The sequence below is a fragment of the Syngnathus floridae genome, chromosome 3, assembly GCF_059516105.1.
Source record: "Syngnathus floridae isolate MCC-2025c chromosome 3, RoL_Sflo_1.0, whole genome shotgun sequence".
In the NCBI taxonomy this organism is placed as follows: domain Eukaryota; kingdom Metazoa; phylum Chordata; class Actinopteri; order Syngnathiformes; family Syngnathidae; genus Syngnathus; species Syngnathus floridae.
This window is the reverse complement of record NC_142415.1, coordinates 5,654,960-5,682,194: the sequence shown is the minus strand read 5'-3', so window position 1 is coordinate 5,682,194 and position 27,235 is coordinate 5,654,960. Positions and strand designations below refer to the sequence as shown.

At 42.8% G+C, this 27,235-nt stretch overlaps 1 protein-coding gene across 3 annotated transcripts in view; it reads left to right on the top strand.

The window, feature by feature from the left end:
• The window catches only part of dis3l (DIS3 like exosome 3'-5' exoribonuclease), a 29,981-nt gene extending 6,000 nt beyond the window's left edge, over window positions 1-23,981 (top strand). For 2 of the 3 annotated variants that reach the window (XM_088370650.1, XM_088370649.1), the window contains exons 6-18: window positions 8,555-8,633; window positions 8,793-8,972; window positions 9,082-9,251; window positions 12,869-13,030; window positions 13,127-13,377; window positions 16,476-16,568; window positions 17,080-17,368; window positions 18,942-19,177; window positions 19,334-19,488; window positions 21,193-21,371; window positions 21,482-21,627; window positions 21,987-22,158; window positions 23,635-23,981. In XM_088370650.1, coding sequence (XP_088226776.1) covers window positions 8,555-8,633; window positions 8,793-8,972; window positions 9,082-9,251; window positions 12,869-13,030; window positions 13,127-13,377; window positions 16,476-16,568; window positions 17,080-17,368; window positions 18,942-19,177; window positions 19,334-19,488; window positions 21,193-21,371; window positions 21,482-21,627; window positions 21,987-22,158; window positions 23,635-23,967 — 2,445 coding nt within the window. In that variant the 3' untranslated portion in view covers window positions 23,968-23,981. The remainder of the gene's footprint in view (window positions 1-8,554; window positions 8,634-8,792; window positions 8,973-9,081; window positions 9,252-12,868; window positions 13,031-13,126; window positions 13,378-16,475; window positions 16,569-17,079; window positions 17,369-18,941; window positions 19,178-19,333; window positions 19,489-21,192; window positions 21,372-21,481; window positions 21,628-21,986; window positions 22,159-23,634) is intronic. The other variant, XM_088370652.1, reaches the window with a different exon arrangement.
• Window positions 23,982-27,235: the final 3,254 nt, after the last annotated feature.

Genomic DNA, 27,235 nt, shown 5'->3' with positions numbered 1-27,235 from the left:
TGAGATGCAATTGGGTAACTGCAGTGTCTTTTTTTTTTTTTTTTTTTAAAGCTTTTTGGCATCTTCATATTTGATTTGTTTCAATTATATACTCATAGAAATGGAACACCAATGCCACTATCAATGCAATTAATTGAATCAAATTGATTTCAAGTAAAGGAATCCTCGCAAACGTTCTGATTTCTGATCTTGACATACCATAATTTCTCTAGTTTAACCTTTTTTTTTTTTTTTTTAAACCAAATCATCCAAAGAGCAGTATAAGGTTAGCAGAAAAAAAAAATTGTCACGTAGAATAGTTGTTGTAGTTGTTAATGTTTCCCTGGTGCCCAGGGATCGAGAAAGGGGTTTAGGGCTGAGGACAAAAAGTCGACCTTCAAAGGATGCTTGAAACATATTTTTTTCCCTGAGGCATTTATGGTCTTCATTGTATGCTAGTGACACAGACATTTACAGTCCACATTCTAGTTGAGTAGTCGTCTACGTCGCAGTCATGGCCCTTGGTTCCAACAGGGGACTGTTAGGTTACCCGAGTAGTCAATGGAGTAATCGATAGCATTATAATCAATTCTAGAAAGAAGATGAAGTAAAAGCCAAATTTGTATTTTCATTCTGGGAGGTAGCACCTCATCAGTGAAACTTAGGGTGTTTTCACACCTGGACCCTTTTAAAAGAACCGAACTCAGACCTCTTTAAGTGTATTCAGACTTGACTGTTTGGTCAGCTTTAAACGGACCAGGGTTTGATTGGAAGGCTGGTCCGGACCTTTTGTGCAGGTGTGAATACACGCAAACGAATCCTGGTGCGGATTCAAGAAACAGACCAAGATCCACTTTTTCAAGTGGTCTCGGTTCGCTTCCAAACGAACTCTGGTGCAGTTCGCTTCAGGTGTGAATACAAACAGCGTAGATCCGAACCAACAGCACAAATATGCAGAGCAGGAATGCAGCGCGTCGGACTCCCATGTTTTCCTCCATTTCCGGCTCTTTGCTCTGTGTACCACCCTTATCATTGCTGTCCAATGGGAGCACAGATCGTCACCAGCGTGGGTGTGTTTACAAAATATACTTCGCTTGCAAAATGTACAGTCTGAATAGGAACCGCACCAAATGAAAAAAATTAAATTCGCTTTTGATCCGGACCAAACAAGCAGACTAAAGAACTTTTCCGGTCTGAATACACCCTTAAATTATGCTTTACACAAATTACACTGGTCAATAAAGGAGTGTTTAGATGTGTTCATTTGGCACATGCAGCAGCCAAATCATCAAAAATCAATCCCTCCACACCCACATTAAAAATTTACAACATTTAATCTCTTCCCAGCCTAGCTGCTGTTAGCTAATGGTTTGCTCACAATGAATTTGTTTTATATTTTGGCTTTGATGTGAGAGCGCTTCCCTGTTGTCAAGGGACATCTGGAGTCTTCAGGCAGCTGCCAAGTAATGGGCAGAGAAAGCAGGGTGGTATCCTTTCAATTATCACATCACAAAATACAGGATTAGCTTGCTTACAGACAAGGTTTTGGCTATAGCCAGCTATAATTATTTAATGGTGTAATTTCACACTTGATGGGTGGATTGACATTCTAAAGGTCCAATTACCATAATTGCCGGACTATAAACCGCACCAGATTATAAGCCGCACGAGCTAAAATTCAGGGATATTTCATTTTTTTTCTTATATAAGCCGCACCGGACTATAAGTCGCACGTGCACTTGAGTTTTTTACAAAGAAAGACAGTACATAGAAAGCCTTTTTAACGTTTTAATAACATACTTGAACATGTCTTTCTAAACATTGCCTGTGACGCAGCAGTAGTACCGCAGCAACGCGGAAGTGTGCACGCGAGTTATTAGCAAAGAAAGACTGGACACAGAAAGTTTTTTTAAAGCTTTAATAACATACCTTAACATTTCTTTCCAAACACTGCCTGTGACGCGGCAGTATTACCGCAGCAACACGGAAGGAACACAGCAAAATCACTGAGACGTGGCGGTAACACAGCAGCAACACAGCAGCAACACGGTGTCCAATTGGAATAGCGTTAGATATCCTTCACCTCACACTTTCTCATTCTCTCTTTCGTCGTCGGTTTTATGCATTTCTTCGAGTGTGAAGAGGCTAATCTTATTCATGCACGAAGCTCTAAATTACATTAAACTAGCGAGCGACACGTATAGCTTAAAAGCGGCATCATATGCATTTCTTTTATCCCCCATAATGACGGTTTGTGTATAAAAGCTTCCTGTCTTTGTGTGAATGCGGTTGTGTGCGTGATGCGCGAGACGATCACGTCTTCTTCGGCGCATTATCTCTTCTTCGTCTGTCTCGCTCTTGCTTCCTGCTAGAGCGCCCCCTGGAGACCGGAGGCCGTAAAAATCCATAAGTACGCTCCAGAGTAGACACAAGATAATGTCATCAACATCGACTGCCTTTGTCTTAAAAGCGGCATCATATGCATTTCTTTTGTCCCCCATGATGACGGCTTGTGTATAAAGGCTTCCTTTCAGTAATGTCCGTCTTGATCGCGTGATGCGCGAAATGTAAACACAAACTAGCACGTCTTCTTCGGCGCATTATCTCTTATTCGCCTGTCTCGCTCTTGCTTCCTGCTAGAGCGCCCCCTGGAGGCCAGAGGCCGTAAAAATCCATAAGTACGCCGCGCCGCCGTTTAAGGTTCAAAGTAACCTTCTGAATAAAATGCATTAAAAGTTCACATTCATTACAACTTGTTTTTGGTGAGCAAAATGTCAGAAGAATTGAATTTAAATGCTGATTGATTGGGTTTTAATACAATGCAGATGGTCCAAACAGCGCCACTGCTTTGTGTAATCTCTGAGTGATATGGCAGAGTAAGAGAAAGGGTTTGGAGCACAGGTGTCAAACTCAAGGCCCGGGGGCCAGATACGGCCCGCCACATCATTCTATGTGGCCCGCGAAGACAAATTGTGCATCGAATTCGTGTGTCATTACTAGAATTGCAAATTGTCTTCACTTTTAATATCTTTTTTTAAAATATTTGACCAGTTTTTACTCGTCTGATTTGAAAACGAGTTATTTGTCAGTTTGTTTTGTAGCTTTTACTGTATATAATAGTGTTAAGAGTAAAAGTGATCAAGTCATCACAAAAATCACGAAAAAAATCTTATATAATCCGCACCTGACTATAAGCCGCAGGGTCCAAAATTTTGGAAAAAAGTCACGGCTTATAGTCCGGAAATTACGGTATCTGTATAAAAGCATTGAAAAATTCAATTATTAGTCTACAGATCCAGTCTACATATGCAAATTCACTATTCTATTTTATCGTCCTGTTTTTTACACTTTAGTTTTTAATTTGAATTGTCAATATTGTTATCAAGTCTAGTAAGACAAAAACAAAAAAAGTGTAGTCGTAAATGCACTATTTCATTTTTGGTTGCAGTTACGTTTTCTCAGATAGTTGATGGATGCTTTAGAAACACATTCAATTTTGTTCGTCTCTGTGCCTTGCGATTGTCTGTCAACCAGTTCAGGGTATACTCCGCCAACAGCCCGAAATAGGCAACCCTCGTGAGAAAAAGCAGTTCAGAAATTGAATGAAAGACAGAATGATGTTGTGGACACCACAGCTAACTTTCCTGTAGCAGCTATTGATTTACCCAATGTCCAAACTCTTGTCAGAAATAATTAATTAGGAATGAAGTAACGTTCTACTTATTTGTTTGAAAATTACTCAGCCAGTCTTACAACCTACTGAAAGGCCCTCTTTAAAGACAGAATACTCATTTACTCAACTTCCATAAAACAACCATCAATTTATCTTCAGCACAGTAGCGAAGACAACAAAATATCACAGTGCTATCAATCCGTGTGCCGCGCTCACGAAAGACAATTTTACATTACCATAAATTTCAATGTTAAGCGACAAAAATGAATCACCCCCTGCTGTCAGTTTAGTCAAGTAGTGTGTCCTTGGAGAAACTTATGACTGCAGTAATTAACATGATTAGTGTCTTTATTGACAGACTATTTGTCAGCCAATTATGGACCAATATCTAATCTTCCTATTCTACAAGGGGTCAGGGAGAATGCCTCTTCACTTGTTGGAATTTAAAACAAAACAAATGATATCTCTGGTAGTTGATGCACGAATAACATTTTTTGTGAGCTCTAAGAAGGATTATTGTAATTCTCTTAGCTGGCTGATACAACATATCTCTCAGTTTTTCCCGAAATGCTGTCACCCATGTGGCTGGAACAAGGAGGAGCAATTTCTCAAGTGCTCGGTTCAAGCACTGTCTCCCCGTAATATTGAGAATTAAATTCAAAATGATTAAGCAACTTTATACTTACAAGGTCTGTGAAAAGTACAAGTTTGGTGTCCCAAAAGAGACAGCATATTTTAAATCCAAATGACAAGTTTTCCCCTTCAAGCTTATCTCCGTGGAGTCTGACGTCATCAGCTTGGGGCGTTGAAAAATTGCACCCCACCGTTGTCCTATGTGTTATGTTGAAGGGGAGTTACTGAGCTCATGAACATTTTGATAAGATTCAACGGGCTGAGATTTGTGCCTCCACAATAAACAAGACAAGAGATGAATAACAAGTTTTGTTCTCATTAAACGTAGACAGGTCATCTAAAAATAGACATTGTAATATTTCAAAATATTTTTTTATCTTATTGGGTTGAGTATACTGATATATGCTCCATATAAGACTTATATAGAGCATATATAGATCTTATAAGCCCTATAAATGGTTTTGAAGGAATGAATCTGTTCTCAAAGTTGTCCTACTTAGGGCTCCATGGTTCTTACCCATTATTTCTCCCTATTTGCCGGAATTTGAATATGATTGTTTTTAAAATGGTTGTTTTTATTTTGGCAGTGGCACTGAACACAAAAATGTAAATATATTCACTCCATTGACACAGTGATGTATAATCTCCAATGATTGAAATTTCATGATTTACTTGGCCACGGTCACAGCCCGATCTCGATAATATATCCTGTGTCTGACAATCTTGTGGCCATTTATAATACAGATTAAGAGTGTTGGTGCATTTTTCAAAATTTAGGTGTGCCTTTATTTCAAGCTCCATCCAGGTTCTGCATATCCGAGCCATACACCCTCGAAAAAAGGGCGGGGGTGTCGCCCTCATCTCAAATTCTGAGCTTAGATTTAGGCCTCGCTCAATTCACGTATTTAAAACATTTGAAGTTCTCATTGTGCGATCCACTGCTTTACCGTCATTCTATCTTGCTGTTATTTACCGTCCACCCGGGGCTTACTCTGGCTTCCTGGATGAATTTTCAGAATTTGTGGCTGATCTAGTGACAAATGCAGATAATATAGTTATCATGGGTGATTTCAACATCCACATGAATTCACCGTCAGAACCACTGACTTCGGCATTTCAGACTTTAATCGATACGTTTGGTTTTACGCAAGCCGTACAGGCAGCAACGCATAAGAATGGAAATACCTTAGATCTGGTATTATCCCGGGGACTAGCAACCTCAAATATAGCAGTACTGCCATACACTAATGTTTTGTCTGATCATTTCTTAATAAAATTTGAAATTTTAGTTCCTTGTCAAAGACAAGAGAGCAGTCAGAATTATAGCAGCCGTAATTTTAACTCCATGACTGCAACTGCGCTATCTGAGTTACTGTCGCCGGCAACCGCCATGTTTCCCGCATACAGCGGCTCTATTGATAATCTTACAAATGAATTTAATGCGACATTATTAAAAACCATCGACTTGGTGGTTCACAGATGAAACACGTACGCTTAAACAATTATGTAGAAAGCATGAGCGCAGATGGCGTTTAACCAAACTTGAGGTTTTCCATCAGGCATGGAAGGACAGCCTCCTGAAATATAAAGATGCGCTTATTTTAGCAAAAACTCGTTATTTTTCGCAAGTCATTAATCTCAATAAAAACAATCCTAAATACCTATTTGATACAGAGGCAAAGCTAACTCTGCGCCAGCCGACCCCCGATAGCTCCTTCCACTCAGCTGACGAGTTTATGAAATGTTTTGCTCAAAAGATTGAGTCCATTAGGGACAAGATCAAGAATATCATTCCAATCGCTCCGCCGGTTACTCGCGCTGGGGACCATGCAATAACCCTCTCAAATTTTAAAAGCGTGTCCCTTGAAATGCTTACAAAATTGGTTAGTGCGGCTGAACAAACAACTTGTTTACTCGACCCACTTCCAGCCAAACTACTTAAAGAATTATTTCCAATTTTTGGATTGGCCGTCTTAAATATAATCAATCCTTTAAAACCGCTATTATTAAACCGCTACTTAAGTGAGCAAATCTTGACCCGGACTGTCTCAGTAATTATAGGCCAGTTTCAAACCTCCCATTCATAGCAAAACTTCTTGAAAAAGTAGTAGCGCAGCAGCTTATTGATTACATGGTCGCTAATAATCGATATGACTCTTTTCAGTCTGGTTTTAGAGCTAATCATTCCACAGAGACAGCACTTGCTAAAGTGACTAATGATCTCCTCATAGCTATGGATTCAAATACGTCGTCTGTATTGTTACTACTCGATCTTAGCGCTGCCTTTGACACTGTAGACTTCGATATTTTATTAGGGCGTCTTAAAAGTTGTGTTGGTATCTCAGGGTCAGCACTAAGCTGCTATATGCCGTTATCGATGACAGATCCGCGGGACTGTTGTAATCTCGAAGCGTGCCTTGCGGAGATCAAGCAATGGATGTCTCTCAACTTCCTTCGTCTTAACCCAGATAAAACTGAGATGTTGATAATTGGTCCTACTCGTTATCAACACTTATTTGAGGAAACCACTATAACTATAGATAACCGTATTATCACTCAGAGTGATACTGTAACTAATCTCGGGGTAATATTTGACCAAACGCTCTCCTTTCAAAAACACATTAAGAATATAACCAGGATTGCGTTTTTTCACCTTCGTAATATTGCTAAGATTCGTCCGATCCTCTCGACCGGGATGCGGAAACTATTATACATGCGTTCGTCACGTCGCGCCTGGACTACTCTAATGTATTATTCTCTGGTCTTCCTAAGTCCAGTATCAAAAGTCTACAGTTAGTACAAAATGCCGCTGCGAGGCTGCTCTCACGGTCAAGAAAATTTGATCACATTACCCCAATATTAGCCAACTTACATTGGCTCCCGGTCCATTTAAGATGTGACTTCAAGGTTCTTCTACTAACCTATAAATCACTGCATGGCTTAGCACCTTCATATCTCGTCGATCTAGTCGTTCCTTATGTTCCATCTCGTAACCTTCGTTCGCAAAACGCTAGTCTTTTAGTTACACAGAGGGCCAAGAAAATGTCTGCAGGTTCTAGAGCATTCTCTATTCGGGCTCCAGAGCTTTGGAATGCCCTACCAGTGGATATTAGAACTACTACCTCAGTAGAAACATTTAAGACACGTTTAACGGTTCAAGATGGCGGCGCGTGCACACGCAGCGGCCACTCTCTGTCCCGTTCGGTGTTTTGTGAGTGTTTACTGAGTGTTTGTCCGGCACTTTTGTGTGTGTTCGTCTCGTGTGATACGTCGTGCTACTAGTGCGGCGGGCATGTTCTGCTCAACATCGGCGGAAGTGAGTTTTATGGCGTTCTGGACTTTAGTGCGGAGAGATTAAGGGCGCTCAGACTGCTTCGTCATGGAGCGACGCCGGACTGGCCTGCTCTTCCTCCCCCGGTTGGACTGCGTCGTGAGCTCGGACTGCTCCGTCCTGGAGCATTGTTGGGATGCGTCGGCAGCGGGTCTGCGAGGCAGCGGAAGAGGGGCGAACGCAAAGACGTCGGGCCAGGCTTGCGGCCAACCCAGCTCGCCCAGCCGTGCCTTCCATTCTCCTGGCGTACGTTCGTTCGCGGGACGACAAGATGGATTGCGTTCGCCTGATAGGATCCACGAACCGGACAGTGCGTGCCTGCTGTGTGCTCGTGTTCACAGTGGCCTGGTTGACTGTCATCTTTCCGGACTCTGCTGTGCATCGGGAGCGGCTAGCGTGCTATCACTCTTATATGTTCATCTTCTTGTTTTATTTTTCCTGTGTTGTTTACTTGTATGTGCGTTGTGAACTCTGTTTTGTCACCCTGGGATAGTGAGAAACGTAATTTCGATCTCTTTGTGTGTCTTGACATGCGGAGGAATTGACAATAAAGGAGACTTTGACTTTGACTAAAGACACATTTCTATGAGATGGCCTTTAACTAACTTGTAGTGGCCGATTCGGCCGGAGTTTGTTTTGTTCTCTCTGCCCATTACAACCTGGTGATCCTAAAAGGGGGATCCTTCCATCTGTGGTCCCTTCTCAAGGTTTCTCATTTTCCCCTGGCAGGGGTTTTGAATTTTTCCTTGCCCTTTTGGGAGCTTAAGATCAGGGGATGCTTTGAGAATAATTGTCAATTTTTGGCTATGTGAAGCCCTTTGAGACTGTTTGTGATTTAGGGCTATACAAATAAACTTGACTTGACTTGACTTGACATTTTGTTAACAGAAATCTCTCTTAGATCAACATCAATCACACATTCCCCTCATTGTTTTCAGGGAACTCTGAGTGTCAACAAACACAGAGCACAGACAGAAGCTTCTGTCAGAACAGAAGGTCTCACCAATAAAAATACAGGTGCAGTATTGCAGCAATAAAGAGTTGTCCTTGTTTTACGATTGATTCTAAGATAGATAGAGAAACATTGTATTTTTTTTTCTCTTTTTTGTGAGACATTTTCTTGACTGTCTTTGTAATTTACTCTCCTATGACCCACCCATCCTTCATCTGCTGTAGAACTCAGCAGTGAGGTTTTGGTGTATGGAAATAAGAATCGTAACAGGGCTGTGCATGGCGACTTGGTTGTGGTGCAGTTGTTGCCAAAGAGCCAATGGAGAGGGAAGGTTAGTGCCCTGGCAGAAGGACAATTGGAGGAGAAGAATGGAGAGGACATCCAAAGTAAACCTATGCCTACAGGTAGGGCCTCTCATCTGAAACTGCACGTTTTGTTTAGTTTGAAAACAGTCAACCAAGTTTTTCTTCTATTTCTCTTTTCATTCTGATGTGTGAATAATCAAACTTGCAGGAAGTGTTGTGGGGATCCTGCAGAGGAATTGGAGAGACTATGTTGTAACATTCCCTCCAAGGGAGAGCCCGCAGTCCCAAAGCAGGAATTCTCAGCGCATCCTAACTGTGCCTTGGGACCATCGCATCCCGAAGATCCGCATCAGCACACAACAGGCTGACGCCTTGCAGGTCTGGTTTACTTTATACAGTAACAGAACATACCAGAATAATGATTTGTTACTAAAAACCCAAAATCTGTTTGTTTGATTCAATTCTTCAAACATAGCTGTCGGAAGAGGCAGCAAAAGGCAACCTTTAATAGTGTTTGCAAAACTTCCGGCTATTGTTGTCGATTAAATGGCTTATTCCTCCAAAAGTTCACTTCTGACAGTAACACACAGGTCAGTTGTGATGAGAGGTGTGAATCTTCAAATTTTTTATGCTGGTGTAGTCAGAAACTCAGCCTAAACAGCTAATTCAATTCCTTACATTGCTGCTTTTCCCGATATCCTTATTTTTTGTGATGGATGGATGGATGGATGGATGGATGGATGGATGGATGGATGGATGGATGGATGGATGGATGGATGGATGGATGGATGGATGGATAGATGGATAGATAGATAGATAGATAGATAGATAGATAGATAGATAGATAGATGGATAGATACCGTATTTTCCGGACTATAAGTCGCTCCGGAGTATAAGTCGCACCACCCATAAAATGCCCCAAAAGTGAAAAAAAACATATATAAGTCGCTCCGGAGTATAAGTCGCATTTTGGGGGGCAATTTATTCGACAAAATCCCACACCAAAAACAGTCATGAACGAGCAACAACAGGCTAAACGATAGCAACAACAGGCTAAACGATAGGTATGCTAACGTGACAAACACAAACAAAGAGCTGAGAACGGGCCTGATGTAACATATAGAGTGATTAAGGACAACTATTACATGAATAACATGTTTATAAAACCATTGGTGTCACTCCAATTCATTAAATCCATCGATCATTCGATACGATAGCAACAGGCTAAACGATAGGTATGCTAACGTGACAAACACAAATGAGGAGCTGAGAACGGGCCTGACGTAACATATAGAGTGATTTAGGACAACCATTACATAAATAACATGTTTATAAAACCATCGGTGTCACCCCAATTCATTAAATCCATCAATCGTTCTTTGTCAACAATGGCTGCGCGTGGCTGAGGGCGCTTGCACAATATTCCACAGGCTCATATAACGATAGATAAACTATATTTTAAATAACTATAATATAAGCAATAATATTATCAAACCATCCGTGCACTTTAAATCCATTAAATCCATCGATCAAATTCCTCGTCCTTTGTCAACATCGCCGCGCGTGCGCCCTGACGTCAGCCTCGTCTTTATTCCACAGATCTAGTATATAACTATATTGTAGCGTTAACAAAGTACAAGGATAGACGTAGGTTTGGTAAACGGCTCTTTATTCCACAAAACAAACTTCCAAGCGTGTGGCGGCGTGGACTTCCAGAGACGATAGCTCCATGGCAGAGGACCGGGCGTGCGTAATGGTCATGTCCGAGCCCCATGCACCGTTCGCGGACAGCCACTCGACCGAGCGCCGGCCCCCGACTCAGTAGAGTAGGACCGGGCGTGCGTAAAAGCCATAATAGTTTTTCAAACCTTCTATGTCACTCCAAATCCTTAATTCCTTTAAACTCTTTGTCCTCCGTGTCACTTAGAAATGATCACCGCTAATGATGCCGGAGTTGTCCTTACGTGGGTCGCGCCGCGCGGTGCCACTGACGTCACTTGAAATAGTAATCCATTGGTACATTACGGTTCTCCAAACTTTCTTTCTGCTGCTCGATTACTGTTTTCAGCTGCATATTTTACAACTTGAAGTTTGTAACTTGCAAAATATGACTTTCTTTTTGGTGCCATTTTTCTTAAGCCCACCCAGTTGATGAGTCACGGCCAACGGTGAAATTTAAAGCGCCCTCATCCAGTTTCGTCTGAAAATATATATTTTTTTAAATGTAGTTTTTTGTTTTGTTTATTTGGTTGTTTTATCAAAGACAAAGTCTGCTTTATTGTCGATTTTTTTTTTTTCATATACCAAGACACACAAAGAGATTGAAATTACGTTCCCACTATCCCTCGGTGAGATAGTACACATATCCATACAAGCAACACAAAAAAACCCAAGAAGGCATAAACAATGAATAAATAAGAGTGTTGAATAAATGATAAATAAACAAATAATAATAAATAATAATAATAAATATAAGAGGAGCAAACAGACAGTGGACTTGGATATGGTGCTTTAAAGTGTTAATTGCTTTATTTGATGTTTTCTCTATTTTTTATGTTTTGAATATGTTCAAGATAAAGATATAAAAGCATGTTAAGTGATCAACTATACTAAAAATAACATGGGAAGTGGTCAACTATACTTTTAAGTGATGTCTTAATGATGAAGTAAAAATTTGTGAAAAAAACACATATATAAGTCGCTCCTGAGTATAAGTCGCCCCCCCACCCAAACTATGAAAAAAAACGCGACTTATAGTCCGGAAATTACGGTAGATAGATAGATAGATAGATAGATAGATAGATAGATAGATAGATAGATAGATAGATAGATAGATAGATAGATAGATAGATAGATAGATAGATAGATTGATTGATCGATAGGTCGATCGATCGATCGGCAATTATGGCCATTTTTTATCAGTATTGTAGTCGCGCTTATTAAGGACAATTATCATGATAGATAGATAGATAATTTATTTCAACACCCCTGGTTGTGATCCACCTCAAAATGCTGAGGGCAATATTAATCCAGATTTTATGACGGGGGTCACCAACTGTATTTGTCAGAGGGCCAGAGTTTAACCAAACCTTGGGGGTCAGACCCTCAAAAGTTAAAAATCACACTTTGGCATGACATTGTTGTTTGATGTTTGTTTGGCAGCCGTTGTAAGCGCTATATAAATAAAGATGTATACATTTTTCCCATTTCATTACAAAACTGAAGGCCTTTATATGTGAGGCTTTTCTTTAAACAGATATCTTTTCTTTAATCCTCATAATTCTGAACTCCAGTCGCGGGCCGACTTGAACAGTTAGATGGGCCGGATTTAACCAGCCAGTTGATGATCAGTGTTTTTCAGATTGCCGATTTCCTTACCTCTGAACAGTTTAGAAGATAGCAGTGTTGCTGGTCACTCTTTTTTTTTGGTGCGTTTAGCAAGCCACGGTCAAAGCACAAATACAGAAAGCAGTGACAAACTTTCCAGGGAGTAGTCAGCTAACAAAAATTGCTCTTTGTGTGCATTGACAACTCACCCAGGAGGTTACAAAATAACCCAGAATGACATCAAAAGCGCAGCTGGTCTCATTGAATCACTAAAGGTCACAACACAATCTTAAGAAAGACAGCGGGCAAAAATGGCATCCATGGGAGAGTTCCGAGGCAAAAACCACTGCTGACAAAAAAAAGAACAGCTTCCCCGTTTGCCAAGATCCTCCCCATGACATTTGGAAAAAAACATTCTGACAAACGTTTTGGAAGGTGTGCCTACCTGTGGCATAAAAATAGCTAAGTATGGGGAAAAAAGAACATCATGCTGCCAATATGATGGTGGCAATTTGATGGCACTTCAGGAAATGGACAACTTGCTGTGATTCAAAAAAGAATTAGTTCTTAAGTCTAGTAGAGATTCATGCAGATGAACTTCCAGTCGTCACTTTGTACCCTCAAGCGCTTATCAGCAAAACATAACCTTCCTGTCCCCTTCTGTCCAGGACCACAGAGTGGTGGTACGCATTGACTCATGGGAAAGCACATCACTGTATCCTAATGGACATAGTGTGAGGGTTCTGGGTCGGGCTGGCGAGCTTGAGACCGAAGTACAGACCATCCTCATAGAAAACTGCATCCACGTTCCTCCCTTTTCCGATGCACAGGTCAGAGATTATTTTGTTCAAATTATGAGGTGAAGAATACAATTAATTTCTATTTTATTAGATTTTTTTTTCAATGTAATGTTTGTTTCTCCCCAGCTAAGAGAAATGCCTGTGAATTCTCCTGAGAAGCCCTGGAAGGTGGATCCGTCTCAGGTGGCTGAACGGTGGGACCTCAGAGAGAGTCATCTGGTGTTTAGCATCGACCCCGCGGGCTGTGAGGATGTCGATGACACGCTGTCTGTGCGCAGCCTTGCTGGAGGAAAGCTACTGGAGCTCGGTGTCCACATAGCTGATGTTACACACTTTGTTGCTGAAGGCTCCCTAACTGACTTAGAGGCACATGCAAGGTAAGAGATTGAGTTGTTCCTACAGAGTAATCAAATAATTCATGTTTGTGTCAGCCAGAGGTGGCCCGATGCATCACCGACGGACGCCCATTTTGCAGCCAAAGGCCTAGGGGCAAGAAAGTTAAAAAAGGATGGACTGAGAACTGACTGAAGTGGGTGTAATCGTCTTTAACCAGGTCAAGGGCCGACAGACCTCTCACTGACAGATGCCCATTTCACTGATGACTGACAAAATAAGCCCAGCCTGTCTCTCATGGGTTTGTTATGCTACATTCACCCGGGACACAAAATGAACTCTGGCGTTACTCACGCAAGTTTGATTCCCTTGTTTATGCGAGTGTCACTCCAGCCACCAGAGCAGTGGTTCTGAACCTTGTTGGATTTACCGAACCCCACCAGTTTCATATGCGCATTCACCGAAGTCCTTTTAAGTGAAAAATGAAATTATTTTTTTCAAATTTAAGACGTAGATGTTTTTTACTGGTGCACAAAATGAGCCGTGCATGATCACCTTGTTCAAAGAACAAAACCAACACAATGCATGAACTCACAACAAATTACACACCTGCAAATCAGTGTGATTTCTGCTGTTGCCTTTGCAAGACCAGTTCAGATATGCATCATCACGAATTTACACAATAAATCAGGTGTGTTCAGACCTCCGCAGTGGAGGCTCTGCCGAAACCCTGAGACCGACTCACCGAACCCCTCGGGCTCGATCGAACCCAGGTTAAGAACCACTGCACCAGAGGGAAATAAACTACTACCTTCGTTTCCTAAGCAACTTTAAAGGACATAGCAACCGCAACTGATATTTCTTTTTGTTATCCTCCAAGTCCTGCTCGCTGCGGGACCATCAACAAGCACAAAGCTGCTTGTGAATCCGGCACCCTTTTGGTGTGAATGACTTGCAGCACTACGAGGCTATTAATCTTGATGTTCTCTGATGTCGTTTAGTACGATGGTTGGCGCTATGCTCTAAGACAGCCCAAGAAATGGGTACAATTGCCGGGTCGGGAATTTTTTTTGGGGTGATCGGGCCGGGTGACGATTGACAGATGGAGGGAAGCGATGGTGGAAGCACTTTTGAAATAATGAAGACAGCGGGACGGACTGACGATGACGGAAGGGTGCCCACGTTGCAGACAAAGGACGAATGACAAATCAGCAAAATTTAGTAAAGTGCCCATCTCTAGTCGAAAAAGAATGCAATGAGTAAATCTAAACATAGTAGTATGTACCTTTCCATTTAAATTGCTGCTCTTTAAGCACTGAAATGTGAATAAGATTACAAATTTTAATTTGAAGTAGTTTGACAAACCGCAAAGGTGTCACTTTTTTGACTGCATATGTATGTACGCCTGAGCACTACTTATGTGCACTATTCTCATTTAGCTCTGGACTTGTTGTTATACTTCATTACAGTCTTATACTAGTATATCCATGGAAATACTATATGCTTTCATCATAATGTTACTTTGACCTTTTTCTTTTCTTGATTATTGTTTGTAAGAAATGTTTGTATGAATTTGGTGCTAATCCAAAGATTGATTACAGTCCTCACTTCACTGAGTGCCGTGCCTATTGATTTACTGGTGCATCAGTCTAAAAAAGGAGAGCAATCTCCTTGAGTGGCCTAACTAAAGCTAACCAACAACTAACAATATTTCCGGTCTACATGGCACCCTCATTTCAGGCTACCGTGGACCAAATAATACGGTTGTAAGACCATTTTTCAAACAAAACAGGCCATAATTTGCCATGGATTCCCGGACAGTAGGGGAGCAGACAAAAAAATCGATTCTACAAAAAATGACTATTTCTAGTCCTGGCGATTCTGAATCGATTCTATATTCCATAAAATCGATTCTAAAATGCTTATATTTATGCTCACTACCGCATACACACCCGCTCATCCACTGTAGCTTGCCCGCTCGCCCACCATAGACAAGGCAGTCGGAGCTACTGGCGCTAGCGTGGAGCCTGCTCGCTGACAGAATGCAGTCCGCGAGCACAAAACAGAAGGAACGCGTCATTCAACCCGCCCCAGCATCATTAAAAGCCATAATTTGGGTGCTACATTAATGGTTCAGAAATCTTCAAAATATATCAATGGTATTTAAAATGACACAGTATTGAATTGTTATTGAATAGTTTACATTGTTAAGATTATTTTACTTAAGGCAGTGCCTGATGTTCTTTCTTGCTTTTGGAAGGTGAAGTTTGACTTTGTGCATTTAAGGATATTAAGGTTATTTGACTGCTGGGATAGGCTCCAGCGTGGTATAAAAAATGGATGGATGAGCAGAATGCACTTTGTTCTTTATTCTTCCACACAGCTATGATTGTTACTCAATTTGTATTTACAGAACCTGAAAGACTTGTTTAAAAATAAAAAGTCTGTTCCATGCATTTTATTTTCATCATTTCACTGGCATAATTCTGACAAAAAAATTTTAGACCATTGAAATGCAACAATAATTTCAGAATCAAAAATCGTTTCTGAATCGTATCGTGACCTTGAAAGTCGGAATCGAATCAAATCGCCAGACACTTAGAGATTCGCACCCTAACAGATTGTTAAACTGTCAAAACAATTGCCATGGCAGTCACAATGGGAATGAGAAATCTAATTGGCTGTAGTGAAACGTGGTGAATGTATCACAACCTGAAAGCACATCGTAGGAGGTATCAAAACTCGGAGGAAGGCATTCTGTGGTGAGAAGTGAAGCACGTTATGCCTGGCATCTCATGATTCTATTGAGTTGTGTCCCGTTTTGCCACGGGTCTCACAGCAAGCCAGGGTTTATAACAGTCGTTGCGTCGTGTTCAATCACCATGTGTGGCAATTAACGGGCCTGGTGCAATCCTGCGCATTGTGTTTTCTTACAATCTGCGAGAGAGCGCTATTATGGCAATGCTGCTCCGTGGGCTGTGGATAGCAGAAGGATGGCGATAGTACACGAGAAGAAAAACTAATATAACATTTATTATTATTGAGCTGCAGTCTATGACAAACCCCCACCCGCCTCTGACCACGGCAATATAGAAAAAAATATATAAAAACTCAAAATGTACATCCCTCATATTTGTTTCAGGGCTACAACTTACTACCTTGCAGACCGCAGGTATGACATGTTACCAGCAATTCTCAGTGCAGATCTCTGCTCTCTGCTGGGAGGAGTCGACAGGTTGGTGAAGATTTTTTTAATTGACCTTGATTTACAGTGAAGCTCCATTTTTGTTGTTAGATTACATTTCAAGAGACAGAGAGAGGGGGAGTGGATGAGATACAGTCTTACATATTCAGACTTTCCTCAATACTTTGAACACCAACAAAACCAATTAGTTAAAAATTTGCATTTTAGCCAGAGTTCACTGCACAAATTTGAAGTATAATGTATATAATACTGTTGCGCTATTTTCGGGAATGTCTGCTGTACGCGCACTTGCTCCTTTTTTTTTTTTGCTCCTCTTGTTTATTTATTTATTTGTTGTGTTATTTATTCATTATTTATTCAGCACACTTTTATTGTACTTGTTTACTTGTTTGTCTGTTGTGAGCCATGTCTTGTCACCGTGGGATAGGGGGGAACGAAATTTCGGTTTCTTTGTGTGTCTTTGGCATGTGGAGAAATTGACAATAAAGCTGACTTTGACTTTGACTTTGATAATACATGCTTCTACAATCTTACAATCTAGGTATGCAATGAGCGTGCTGTGGGAGCTGGACGCGCACACCCTCGCCGTCAACAAAGTGTGGTACGGTCGCACCGTCATCCGCTCTTCCTACCAGCTCCACTATGAGCTCGCGCAGGCCCTTCTCAATGGCGAACAGGCCGAGGTACCAGAGCTGACCCAACTTATCTCCTCGGAGAAGGACGCCAAATTAGCTCAGCTCAAGCAGGCTCTGGAGATGCTCACCCATGTCGCACGACATCTTCGGGCACAGCGAGATCAAGGCGGTGCGTTGGAACTGGAAGGTGTCGAGGTATGATTTTTGAATGTGAAGCACTTAGGAGCAAAGTTTTCACTACTACTTACCGTATTTGCCGGTGTATTAGTCGACCTTTTTCGATCCAAAATCGACCGAAAAAAAATCAACCTCGACTTATACACCGAGTCATAAAATTTAACTTCGATTCATCGCTTCAAATGTGATGGTAACCAAGGCCGTTTCTCATGCATCTCATTGTGCGTGGGTGTGCGTCCGTCAGGCTCATCAAACAGCGAGAAACTGAATCATTATAAAGCGTTCGTCGCATTAACACGCATCCTCAGCAACAATTTCAAATATTCTCACCTCAATAACGGACATCGAAAGCCAGGCAGCGACGATGACTGCTAGGGGGAAGTACTGGGTATTGAGCGAATGTGCGAGTCATCGCGCGTCAAGCAACGACAATAACTACCGGTACGTAAACATTCAATCGCCATGTCTAAATGAATGTCGTTGGCACTTAGAAAATATTCGCCAAACTTGGCCAGACTTCCAGGGGAAGAGGCCGAATTTTCACTTGTTCTGGCCGACCGGAGGAACCAGCCGAGGCGGACACTTTACGGCGGTTGAGTCGTTGGCACTTAGAAAATATTCGCCAAACTTGGCCGGACTTCCAGGGGAAGAGGCCGAATTTTCACTTGTTCTGGCCGACCGTAGGAACCAGCCGAGGCGGACACTTTACGGCGGTTGAGTCGTTGGCACTTAGAAAATATTCGCCAAACTTGGCCGGACTTCCAGGGGAAGAGGCCGAATTTTCACTTGTGGTGGCCGACACGGGGAACCAGCCGAGGCGGACACTTTACGGCGGTTGAGTCGTTCGCACTTTGAAAATATTTGCCAAACTTGGCCAGACTTCCAGGGGAAGAGGCCGAATTTTCACTTGTGGTGGCCGACCTGGGGAACCAGCCGAGGCGGACACTTTACGGCGGTTGAGTCGTTGGCACTTAGAAAATATTCGCCAAACTTGGCCAGACTTCCAGGGGAAGAGGCCGAATTTTCACTTGTTCTGGCCGACATGGGGAACCAGCCGAGGCGGACTCTTTATGGTGCAAGAGCCGTTGGCACTTAGAAAATATTCGCCAAACGCTTTTCGGAAATAGCGACGATGAAGACAAATTTTGAACTCTATGTACCGGCAATCACTTTATAATTATAATTTGTTGTTTCTTAACTAAAAATAAACCAGTTTCTAAGAGTGTTCATTGTTGTTAGTCTCTCTCGGCGCGTAATATCACAGGGTCATGAAGTAAATAATATTTAAAATGGCGTATAGATCGCTCGCTACAAACTCGCGAATGTGAACACATTTCGTCAATAAATTTCGCATATTTCAGATTGAATTTTGAAGTTTAATATAATGCAACAATTGAGCTCGACTTATACAAAGGATGTATCATAAAATCGGAAATTTCCGTCGAATTTTAGGGGGTCGACTTATACACCGAGTCTACTTATACACCGGCAAATACGGTACTTGAAAGCAGTACACATAAATAGTCACTCCACAAGCACATAGAGAACTTCCTTGTCTGATTACTTTCTCATGTCAATGTTTTGGTCCTAGGTACGCGCACAGCTAGACAATGAAAAAAACATCACAGCTCTGGTCCCACGCCAACCCCTGGAGATCCATGAGACAGTAGCCGAGTGCATGATCTACGCCAACCACTGGGTGGCGCGCATGATCCAGGAGGTCTTTCCTCATCAGGCTCTACTTCGCCATCACCCGCCACCACGACAGGAGTTCTTCAGCCAACTGGTGGAAAGTGCCAAGTCCAAGGGTTTCACCATCAATACCAGGTTTGTCAAACAATTTCTCATATACAATAGTGTTTCTTATCATGTGTCAGTTGTGGGTGTTATGATGAGAATATTCATAAATTTTAAATTTCCATGACGTCAACGTCCAGAGCTATTTATTGTAGCTCTTTGATATTTCCCTCCTATTCTGTGAAGGTCCAATAAGGCTTTAGCTGACTCTCTGGACAAGGCTGTGGATCCACAGGACTCACTGCTTAACAGGCTGCTCAGAATGATGGCCACCCAAGCCATGTCTCAGGCAATGTATTTCTCGACTGGTGCCATTCCGCAAGACCAGTACTACCATTATGGTATGCAAAAGAATACACTACAGGACTGTCTCAGAAAATTAGAATATTGTGATAAAATTCTTTATTTTCTGTAATGCAATTAAAAAAACAAAAATGTCATACATTCTGGATTCATTACAAATCAACTGAAATATTGCAAGCCTTTTATTATTTTAATATTGCTGATTATGGCATACAGCTTAAGAAAACTCAAATATCCTATCTCAAAATATTAGAATATCATGAATAAGTACACTAGTAGGGTATTCAACGAATCACTTGAATCGTTTAACTCGAAACACCTGCAAGGGCTTCCTGAGCCTTGAAAAACACTCAGCTTGGTTCAGTAAACTAAATCACAAGTATGGGGAAGACTGCTGATCTGACTGCTGTCCAGAGGACCATCAGTGACACCCTCCATCAGGAGGGTAAGACACAAAAAGAAATTTCTCAAAGAGCAAGCTGTTCACAGAGTGCATTTTAAAAGCACATCCACAAAAAGTCTGTTGGAAGGGGGAAATGTGGCACGAAACGCTGCACAACCAAGAGAGAAGACCGCAGCCTTAACAGCATTGTGAAGAAGAGATGCTTCCAGAATTTGAGGGAGCTTCAAAGACAGTGGACTGAAGCTGGAGTGCATGTATCAAATGCCACTGTTCACAGACGTGTCCGGGAAATGGGCTACAATAGCCGTATTCCCATGGTCAAGCCACTTCTGAACTCAAGACAACGGAAGAAGCGTCTCACTTGGGTTATGGAAAAGAAGCACTGGACAGTTGCAGAGTGGTCCAAAGTCCTCTTTTCAGATGAAAGCAAGTTTTGTATTTCATTTGGAAGTCAAGGCGCCAGAGTCTGAAGAAAAGCTGGAGAGGAGCAAAATCCAAGTTGCTTGAAATCCAGTGTGAAGTTCCCACAGTCAGCGATGGTTTGGGGAGCCATGTCAGCTGCTGGTGTTGGTCCACTGTTTCATCAAGTCCAGAGTAAATGCAGATTTTAGAGCACTACATGCTTCCGTCTGCTGAAAAGCTCTATGGAGATGATGATTTCATTTTCCAGCATGATCTGGCACCTGCCCACAGTGCCAAAACCACCAGTAAATGGTGTACTGACCATAGCATTACTGTCCTCGATTGGCCTGCCAATTCCCCTGACCTGAACCCCATAGAGAATTTGTGGGGTATTGTGAAGAAGAAGCTGAAAGACACCAGACCCAACAATGCAAATGAGCTAAAGGCCGCTATTGAAGCATCCGTGGCATCCATAACACCTCAGCAATACCACAATACCATTGCTTCCATGCCACGCCGCATTGATATAGTAATCCATGCAAAAGGATTCCCAACCAAATACTTGAGTGCATCAATGGACATTTTCAAATGTTTGATTTTGTTTTGCTGTTATAAATCTTTTTTTTTTTTACTTGGTCTGAGGAAATATTCTAATATTTTGAGATAGGATATTTGAGTTTTCTTAAGGTTTAAGACATAATCAGCAATATTAAAATAATAAAAGGCTTGCAATATTTCAGTTGATTTGTAATGAATCCAGAATGTATGACATTTTTGTTTTTTTAATTGCATTACAGAAAATAAAGAACTTTATCACAATATTAAAATTTTCTGAGACAGTCCTGTATATTTGAAGTAACCATTGCCTTTTGAAATGCAATGACACATTAAGTTAGTCATTCTAACATACTGCCTGTGACGAAATGACACTTTTCAGGTTTGGCTCTGGATCGCTACACACATTTCACATCACCCATTCGTCGCTATGCCGACATTGTGGTGCACCGCCTTCTGGCAACAGCCATTGAGGTGGAGAGTGGGCGGAGTCCTGCTAAAGCGCTAGCAAGTAGCAAGGAACTAGACGAGTTGGCGCATCATATCAACAAGAAAATTAGGGTCAGTTCTTTTTTGTTTTGCTTCTATGATTGGTATTTACCTCATGAGATAGTACTTAAATCTATTTAGTTGTATACCTCTGGGAACTGATTGCCACGTGACATTTGCAGGCAGCCCAACAGGTGCAGAAGGTCTCCACTGAGTTATTTCAGTGCCTGTATTTCAAAGAAAGGGACCCTCACAAGGATCAGTGCTGTGTGGCCAATGCTGTCATTTACGCCATCCGAGACAATGGCGTGTTGGCGTTTGTGCCACTGTAAGTTTTCAACTTGGTTGTTTTGTTGTCACATTTACCAAGCAGAACAGTTTGGCTCAAATCGCCAATGTACTGTTTGATACAGCTACTGGGTTGGCCATACCATACAATATGTAAGAAATTAAGTTTGCCTGGCACAATGTATTCATACACTTTAAGAAAACATTTCTAATCATTCTTACTGATTTCTGTAGTCCAACATTAGAAAATAAACAGATGCTATGCTGCTCAGTATCATGGCCACTGGTTAAACAGTAAAATATTTTAATTATTCAGTTAATCCTTGCAAAACACTTTAAAAACCCTAAATACCGTACATAAAAGTTATTTTTTACTTTTTAATAAATGCTGTGCTGTAGGTATGGCATGAAGGGGCCCGCGTACCTGAAAAACCGAGAAGGTCAGGTGCTCTCCGCGGGACAGGATGGCCACTGCGAGTGGCAGAGCGGTTCTGTGCGCCGTTATTCTGACTGCATCACAACCACGTCCTCCGTTGGAACCACCACCTTCACACTATTCTGCCACATCACTGTAAGTCTCCAAAAAGCTTGGATATTTTGTGGCACAACTCAGTTTTACTGTACAGCATTGGTGATTTTCAATCAATGAACATGCTTCGCTGCTTTAGTCACTCGATTTGGATGGTAAAACTAATGAGTTATTTTCCAAGAAGACAGGTTTAAAGTGCACTTGTCAAGTAGTGCATTTGTTTGTTGAAAATGTAATTCCTCATAATTGTCTTTTGTGTACAATTCACATTATGAAAAAATGTTTGCATCCCAACACAACATATTCAAACCACAGCAATTTCCTCCTATCAGTTACACAACAGAGGTTGACTATTCTGCCTTCTTCCCAAGCTTTTTTTCAAGTCAAGTCAAGTCAAGTTTATTTGTATAGCCCTAAATCACAAACAGTCTCAAAGGGCTTCACATAGCCAAAAATTGACAATTATTCTCAAAGCATCCCCTGATCATAAGCTCCCAAAAGGGCAAGGAAAAACTCAAAAAACCCCTGCCAGGGGAAAATGAGAAACCTTGAGAAGGGACCACAGATGGAAGGATCCCCCTTTCAGGATCACCAGGTTATAATGGATGCAGAGAGTGCACAAGTAATACATAATATGAAAATCAATGAAAAAATGGATGTCGGAGGTGCCCTCGGTTGTCCTGGCCGTGTCTTCAAGGGGGTTGAGCTGCAGTTCCTTCATCTTGAATTGGTCCCCGAGAATCCAGCTAGCCGCGATCAGCTTTTGAGCCACCTAACCCCCTCCCCAGCCGGGGAGGGGGTGGGCAGAGAGAACAAAACAAACTCCGGCCAAATCGGCCATCACAAGTTAGTTAAAGGCCATCTCATAGAAATGTGTCTTTAAACGTGTCTTAAATGTTTCTACTGAGGTAGTAGTTCTAATATCCATTGGTAGGGCATTCCAAAGCTCTGGAGCCCGAATAGAGAATGCTCTAGACCCTGCAGACATTTTCTTGGCCCCCGGTATAACTAAAAGACTAGCGTTTTGCGAACGAAGGTTACGAGACGGAACATAAGGAACGACTAGGTCGACGAGATATGAAGGCGCTAAGCCATGCAGTGATTTATAGGTTAGTAGAAGAACCTTGAAGTCACATCTTAAATGGACCGGGAGCCAATGTAATTTGGCTAATATTGGGGTAATGTGATCAAATTTTCTTGACCGTGAGAGCATCCTCGCAGCGGCATTTTGCACTAACTGTAGACTTTTGATACTGGACTTAGGAAGACCAGAGAATAATACATTACAGTAGTCCAGGCGCGACGTAACGAACGCATGTATAATGGTTTCCGCATCCCCGGTCGAGAGGATAGGACGAATCTTAGCAATATTACGAAGGTGAAAAAACGCAATCCTGGTTATATTCTTAATGCGTTGGTCAAATATTACTCCGAGATTAGTTACTAATTAGAGATTAGTTTTCCAGTGGAATAAGTGAGATGTGACGTAATCCAACTTGAGTTTTCTTTTTCTTTCAGGTTCGTATTTCTGTACAGTCATCGCGTTGTCACGCTGACAGTGTCAACCTTGAAGTTGTCAGCAACAGGCCGCACCGGAGTGTGACACTCCACCAGACAGAGTCACATAGCCGGAGCCAGCTGGTTCAGGAAGTGGTGCGCTTAGCCGAAGAGGCGTCCCAGCAGGCTCAAGGGAAGGCGTCACGGCAGTCCAAACTATCCAAAGAGGAGCAAGAGTTTTGCCAAAGCAAAAGCCCAAACCTCTACTTACTCTTGGAGGAGATTCGAGAGCTTTCACTGATAGACCCAGCAATGTGTAACCATAGCCTCGAGATAGTAATGGGCTCTAAATAAATACTGTTTTCAGACTTTTTTTTTTTTTTTTTAGATTTACAAAAAAAAAACCTACATTTTTTTTTGTTTTTTTAAATATATCTCCACTTTTAGTTATAGTATGCACATGTCAATGACCAAACCTCTTTTGCTCGGTCGGACATGTCCACTTTTTAACATCCTGTCCAGGAGGGTTCGATAAATTGATGAGAATATCCTTCTTTAATTAGTAGTTTACACTTGCGTTTATATGACTGAAGTTTTGCGCGACAAATGAGAGGCATAGTGTTTTTTCCTATTATTTAATGTGGGTTGAGGTGCTCCATTACCGAGATGTGTCAAACTGGTGGGAATGAAACACGAGTCGAATAAGCAAGCAATTCGACATCACATTCCATTCATTCGTCTGTGTTTTACTGTTATTGTTGAGTGGACAGAGAGGTGCGTTACGATCATCGGTTAAACAAGCCAAAACTGCAGTTGGTTTGCCCCTGACTATGTCAGAGTTGAGGACAGCGATGACACACGAACATATTTCAACGTCTATTAAAGGTGCTGGTCGGAGATCTCAAAAGCTTATATGGAGACATAAACACCAAAAAATCTGCAAAGTTAATCTACAACGTTGACTGAGTTCCTTAGTTGTAAGAGCCATGACCACATGATGGAGAAGAATGTCTGTCATCTCGAGGCCAAGCCAAGTGTCCTCTTTTTTGGAAAATCAAAATGTGGTCACCCTATACATACGTGATACATTGACCAGGTTTTGTAGTACAATATGTATTAGATACAGATAAATTAACCATTGAGGTGTTTTTATTAATAAGGTAAAAGAATGTACAATAATGAAAATATTTACTACTTAATGTGTGATATTTTAGTGTGGAAACAAGTATGTACACCTAACCTCAGCTCAAATATGTCAATTGGGTAATTTTCTTTAGGGTACAAGTAGTATGCAGCATAATGCTTGCTACCCAGTTTGTGGTCATTAAGTGCCGTCCTTTTTACCTGCCGAGGGAATTTACTGCGATTCTGCTAGTCGCAGTATACCTTCCAACATCGAAGGCGACAGGATCGCGGCTCTTAGTGAACTGTACCAGGCTGTCAGTGAACAACAGACGGCGCACCCTGACGGTTTCACCATCTTCGCTGGGGACTTTAATCATGCTAACCTGAAGTCTGTTTTTCCAAGGCTTCACCAGCATGTTAATTTTCCAACACGTGGTGACAGCTTCCTGGACCTGGTCTACTCTACACATAAAGGAGTTTTCAAGGCCGCCCCCCTCCCCCATCTTGGACTTTCTGACCATCTCACTGTTATGCTTTTGCCTGCATACAGACAAAGGGTGAAGGCATCTAGGCCGGTTCGCAAGCGGGTACGGGTGTGGCCTGAGGGTGCCTCTGATGCGCTTCGCGACTGCTTTGGCACTACTGACTGGGACATGTTTAAGCGGGCGGCCACTTGCAACGATCGGACAGACATAGAGGAGTATACTGACTCTGTTTCCTCTTACATCACAAAGTGCATTGATGATGTGACTCACTCGAAGTCCATTGTCACTCGGGCTAACTGGAAGCCATGGCTGACGCTGGCTGTCCTCAGGCTGCTGAGGGCCAGGTACGAAGCCTTCAGAGCGGGGTATGAGGCTGGCTTGAGGGCAGTGAGGGCCGACCTGTCCCGGGGCATCAAGGAAGCGAAAAGGGCGTTCTCTTCCAAGATTACCGCCCACTTCAAGGACAGCAGGGATGCACGGAGCCTTTGGCAGGGCATTCAGACCATCACGGACTACAAGCCCGCGCCGCAGAGCTGTGAGGGCGACGTCCGTTTGCTCAACGATCTTAACCGCTTCTATGCTCGCTTCGACGCTCAGAACAGCACTTGCCCGCTGAAGACCACTCCCCCTCCACACGAGCAGCCCCTGTGCCTCTCTGCCGACAGCGTGAGGAGGGCGCTTGCCGCTATCAACACCCGTAAGGCGACGGGCCCTGACAACATCCCAGGTCGAGCGCTGGAGGACTGCGCTGGGGAGCTGACAGGTGTCTTCACGGACATCTTTAACATTTCCCTGCAGCAGGCCATCGTCCCTTCGTGTTTCAAGGCACAGGTACGAACCTGTGCCGAAGAAGCCTGCTCTGTCCTGCTTCAATGACTACCGCTCCGTGGCACTGACGCCCATCATCATGAAGCGCTTTGAGCGGCTTGTCTTGGAGCACATCAGATCCATTCTCCCCCCCACCATAGACCCCTTCCAGTTTGCGTACCGGGCCAAACGGTCCTCTGAGGATGCCATCTGCTCTGCCCTCCACTCTGCCCTCTACCACCTAGAGAGTAGGGACTCGTATGTGAGATTGCTGTTTGTGGACTTCAGTTCTGCCTTCAACACCATTGTGCCACAAAAACTCATCTGCAAACTCGACAAGCTGGGCCTCAGTACCTACCTCTGCAACTGGCTACTGGACTTCCTCTGTCAGAGGCTTCAGGTGGTACGTGTTGGCGTCAAAATCTCCGCCACCATCACGCTGAGCACGGGGGCCCCCCAAGGCTGTGTGCTCAGTCCTCTGCTCTTCACCCTGCTGACGCATGACTGCACTGCGTCCTACAGCGACAACCGCATAGTGAAGTTTGCTGACGACATGACTCTGGTAGGTCTCATCACCAAGGGCGACGAGACTCAGTACAGGTTGGAGGTTGACCTTATGACCGCGTGGTGCAGGGACAACAACCTCCTGCTGAACGTCAACAAGACCAAGGAAATTGTTGTTGACTTCCGGAAGGGTCACATCCAACACCTGCCGCTGACCATCGACGGTGCTGTGGTGGACAGGGTGAGCGCCACCAAATTCCTGGGGGTGCACATCAGTGAGGACCTCTCCTGGTTCGCCAACGCCACGTCACTGGCGAAGAAAGCTCAGCGCCGCCTGTACTTCCCGCGGACACTCAGGCGAGCAAGTGCTCCGCCGGCCGTCATGACTACATTCTACCGTGGCACCATTGAGAGTGTCCTCTCCAGTTGTATCGCTGTCTGGGGTGATAGCTGCACTGAATACAACATGAAGGCCCTGCAGCGCATAGTGAACACGGCTGGTAAGATTATTGGTGCTTCACTCCCCTCCCTGAAGGGCATTTACGCCTCCCATCTCGCCCGCAAGGTGACCACGATTGTGAGTGATGTGAGTCACCCCGCTCACTCTTTGTTTGATCTTATGCACTCTGGGAAGAGTTACAGGAGCCTGCGCTCCCGCACCGCCAGACTCACCAGCAGCTTTATTCTCCAGGCTGTTAGGA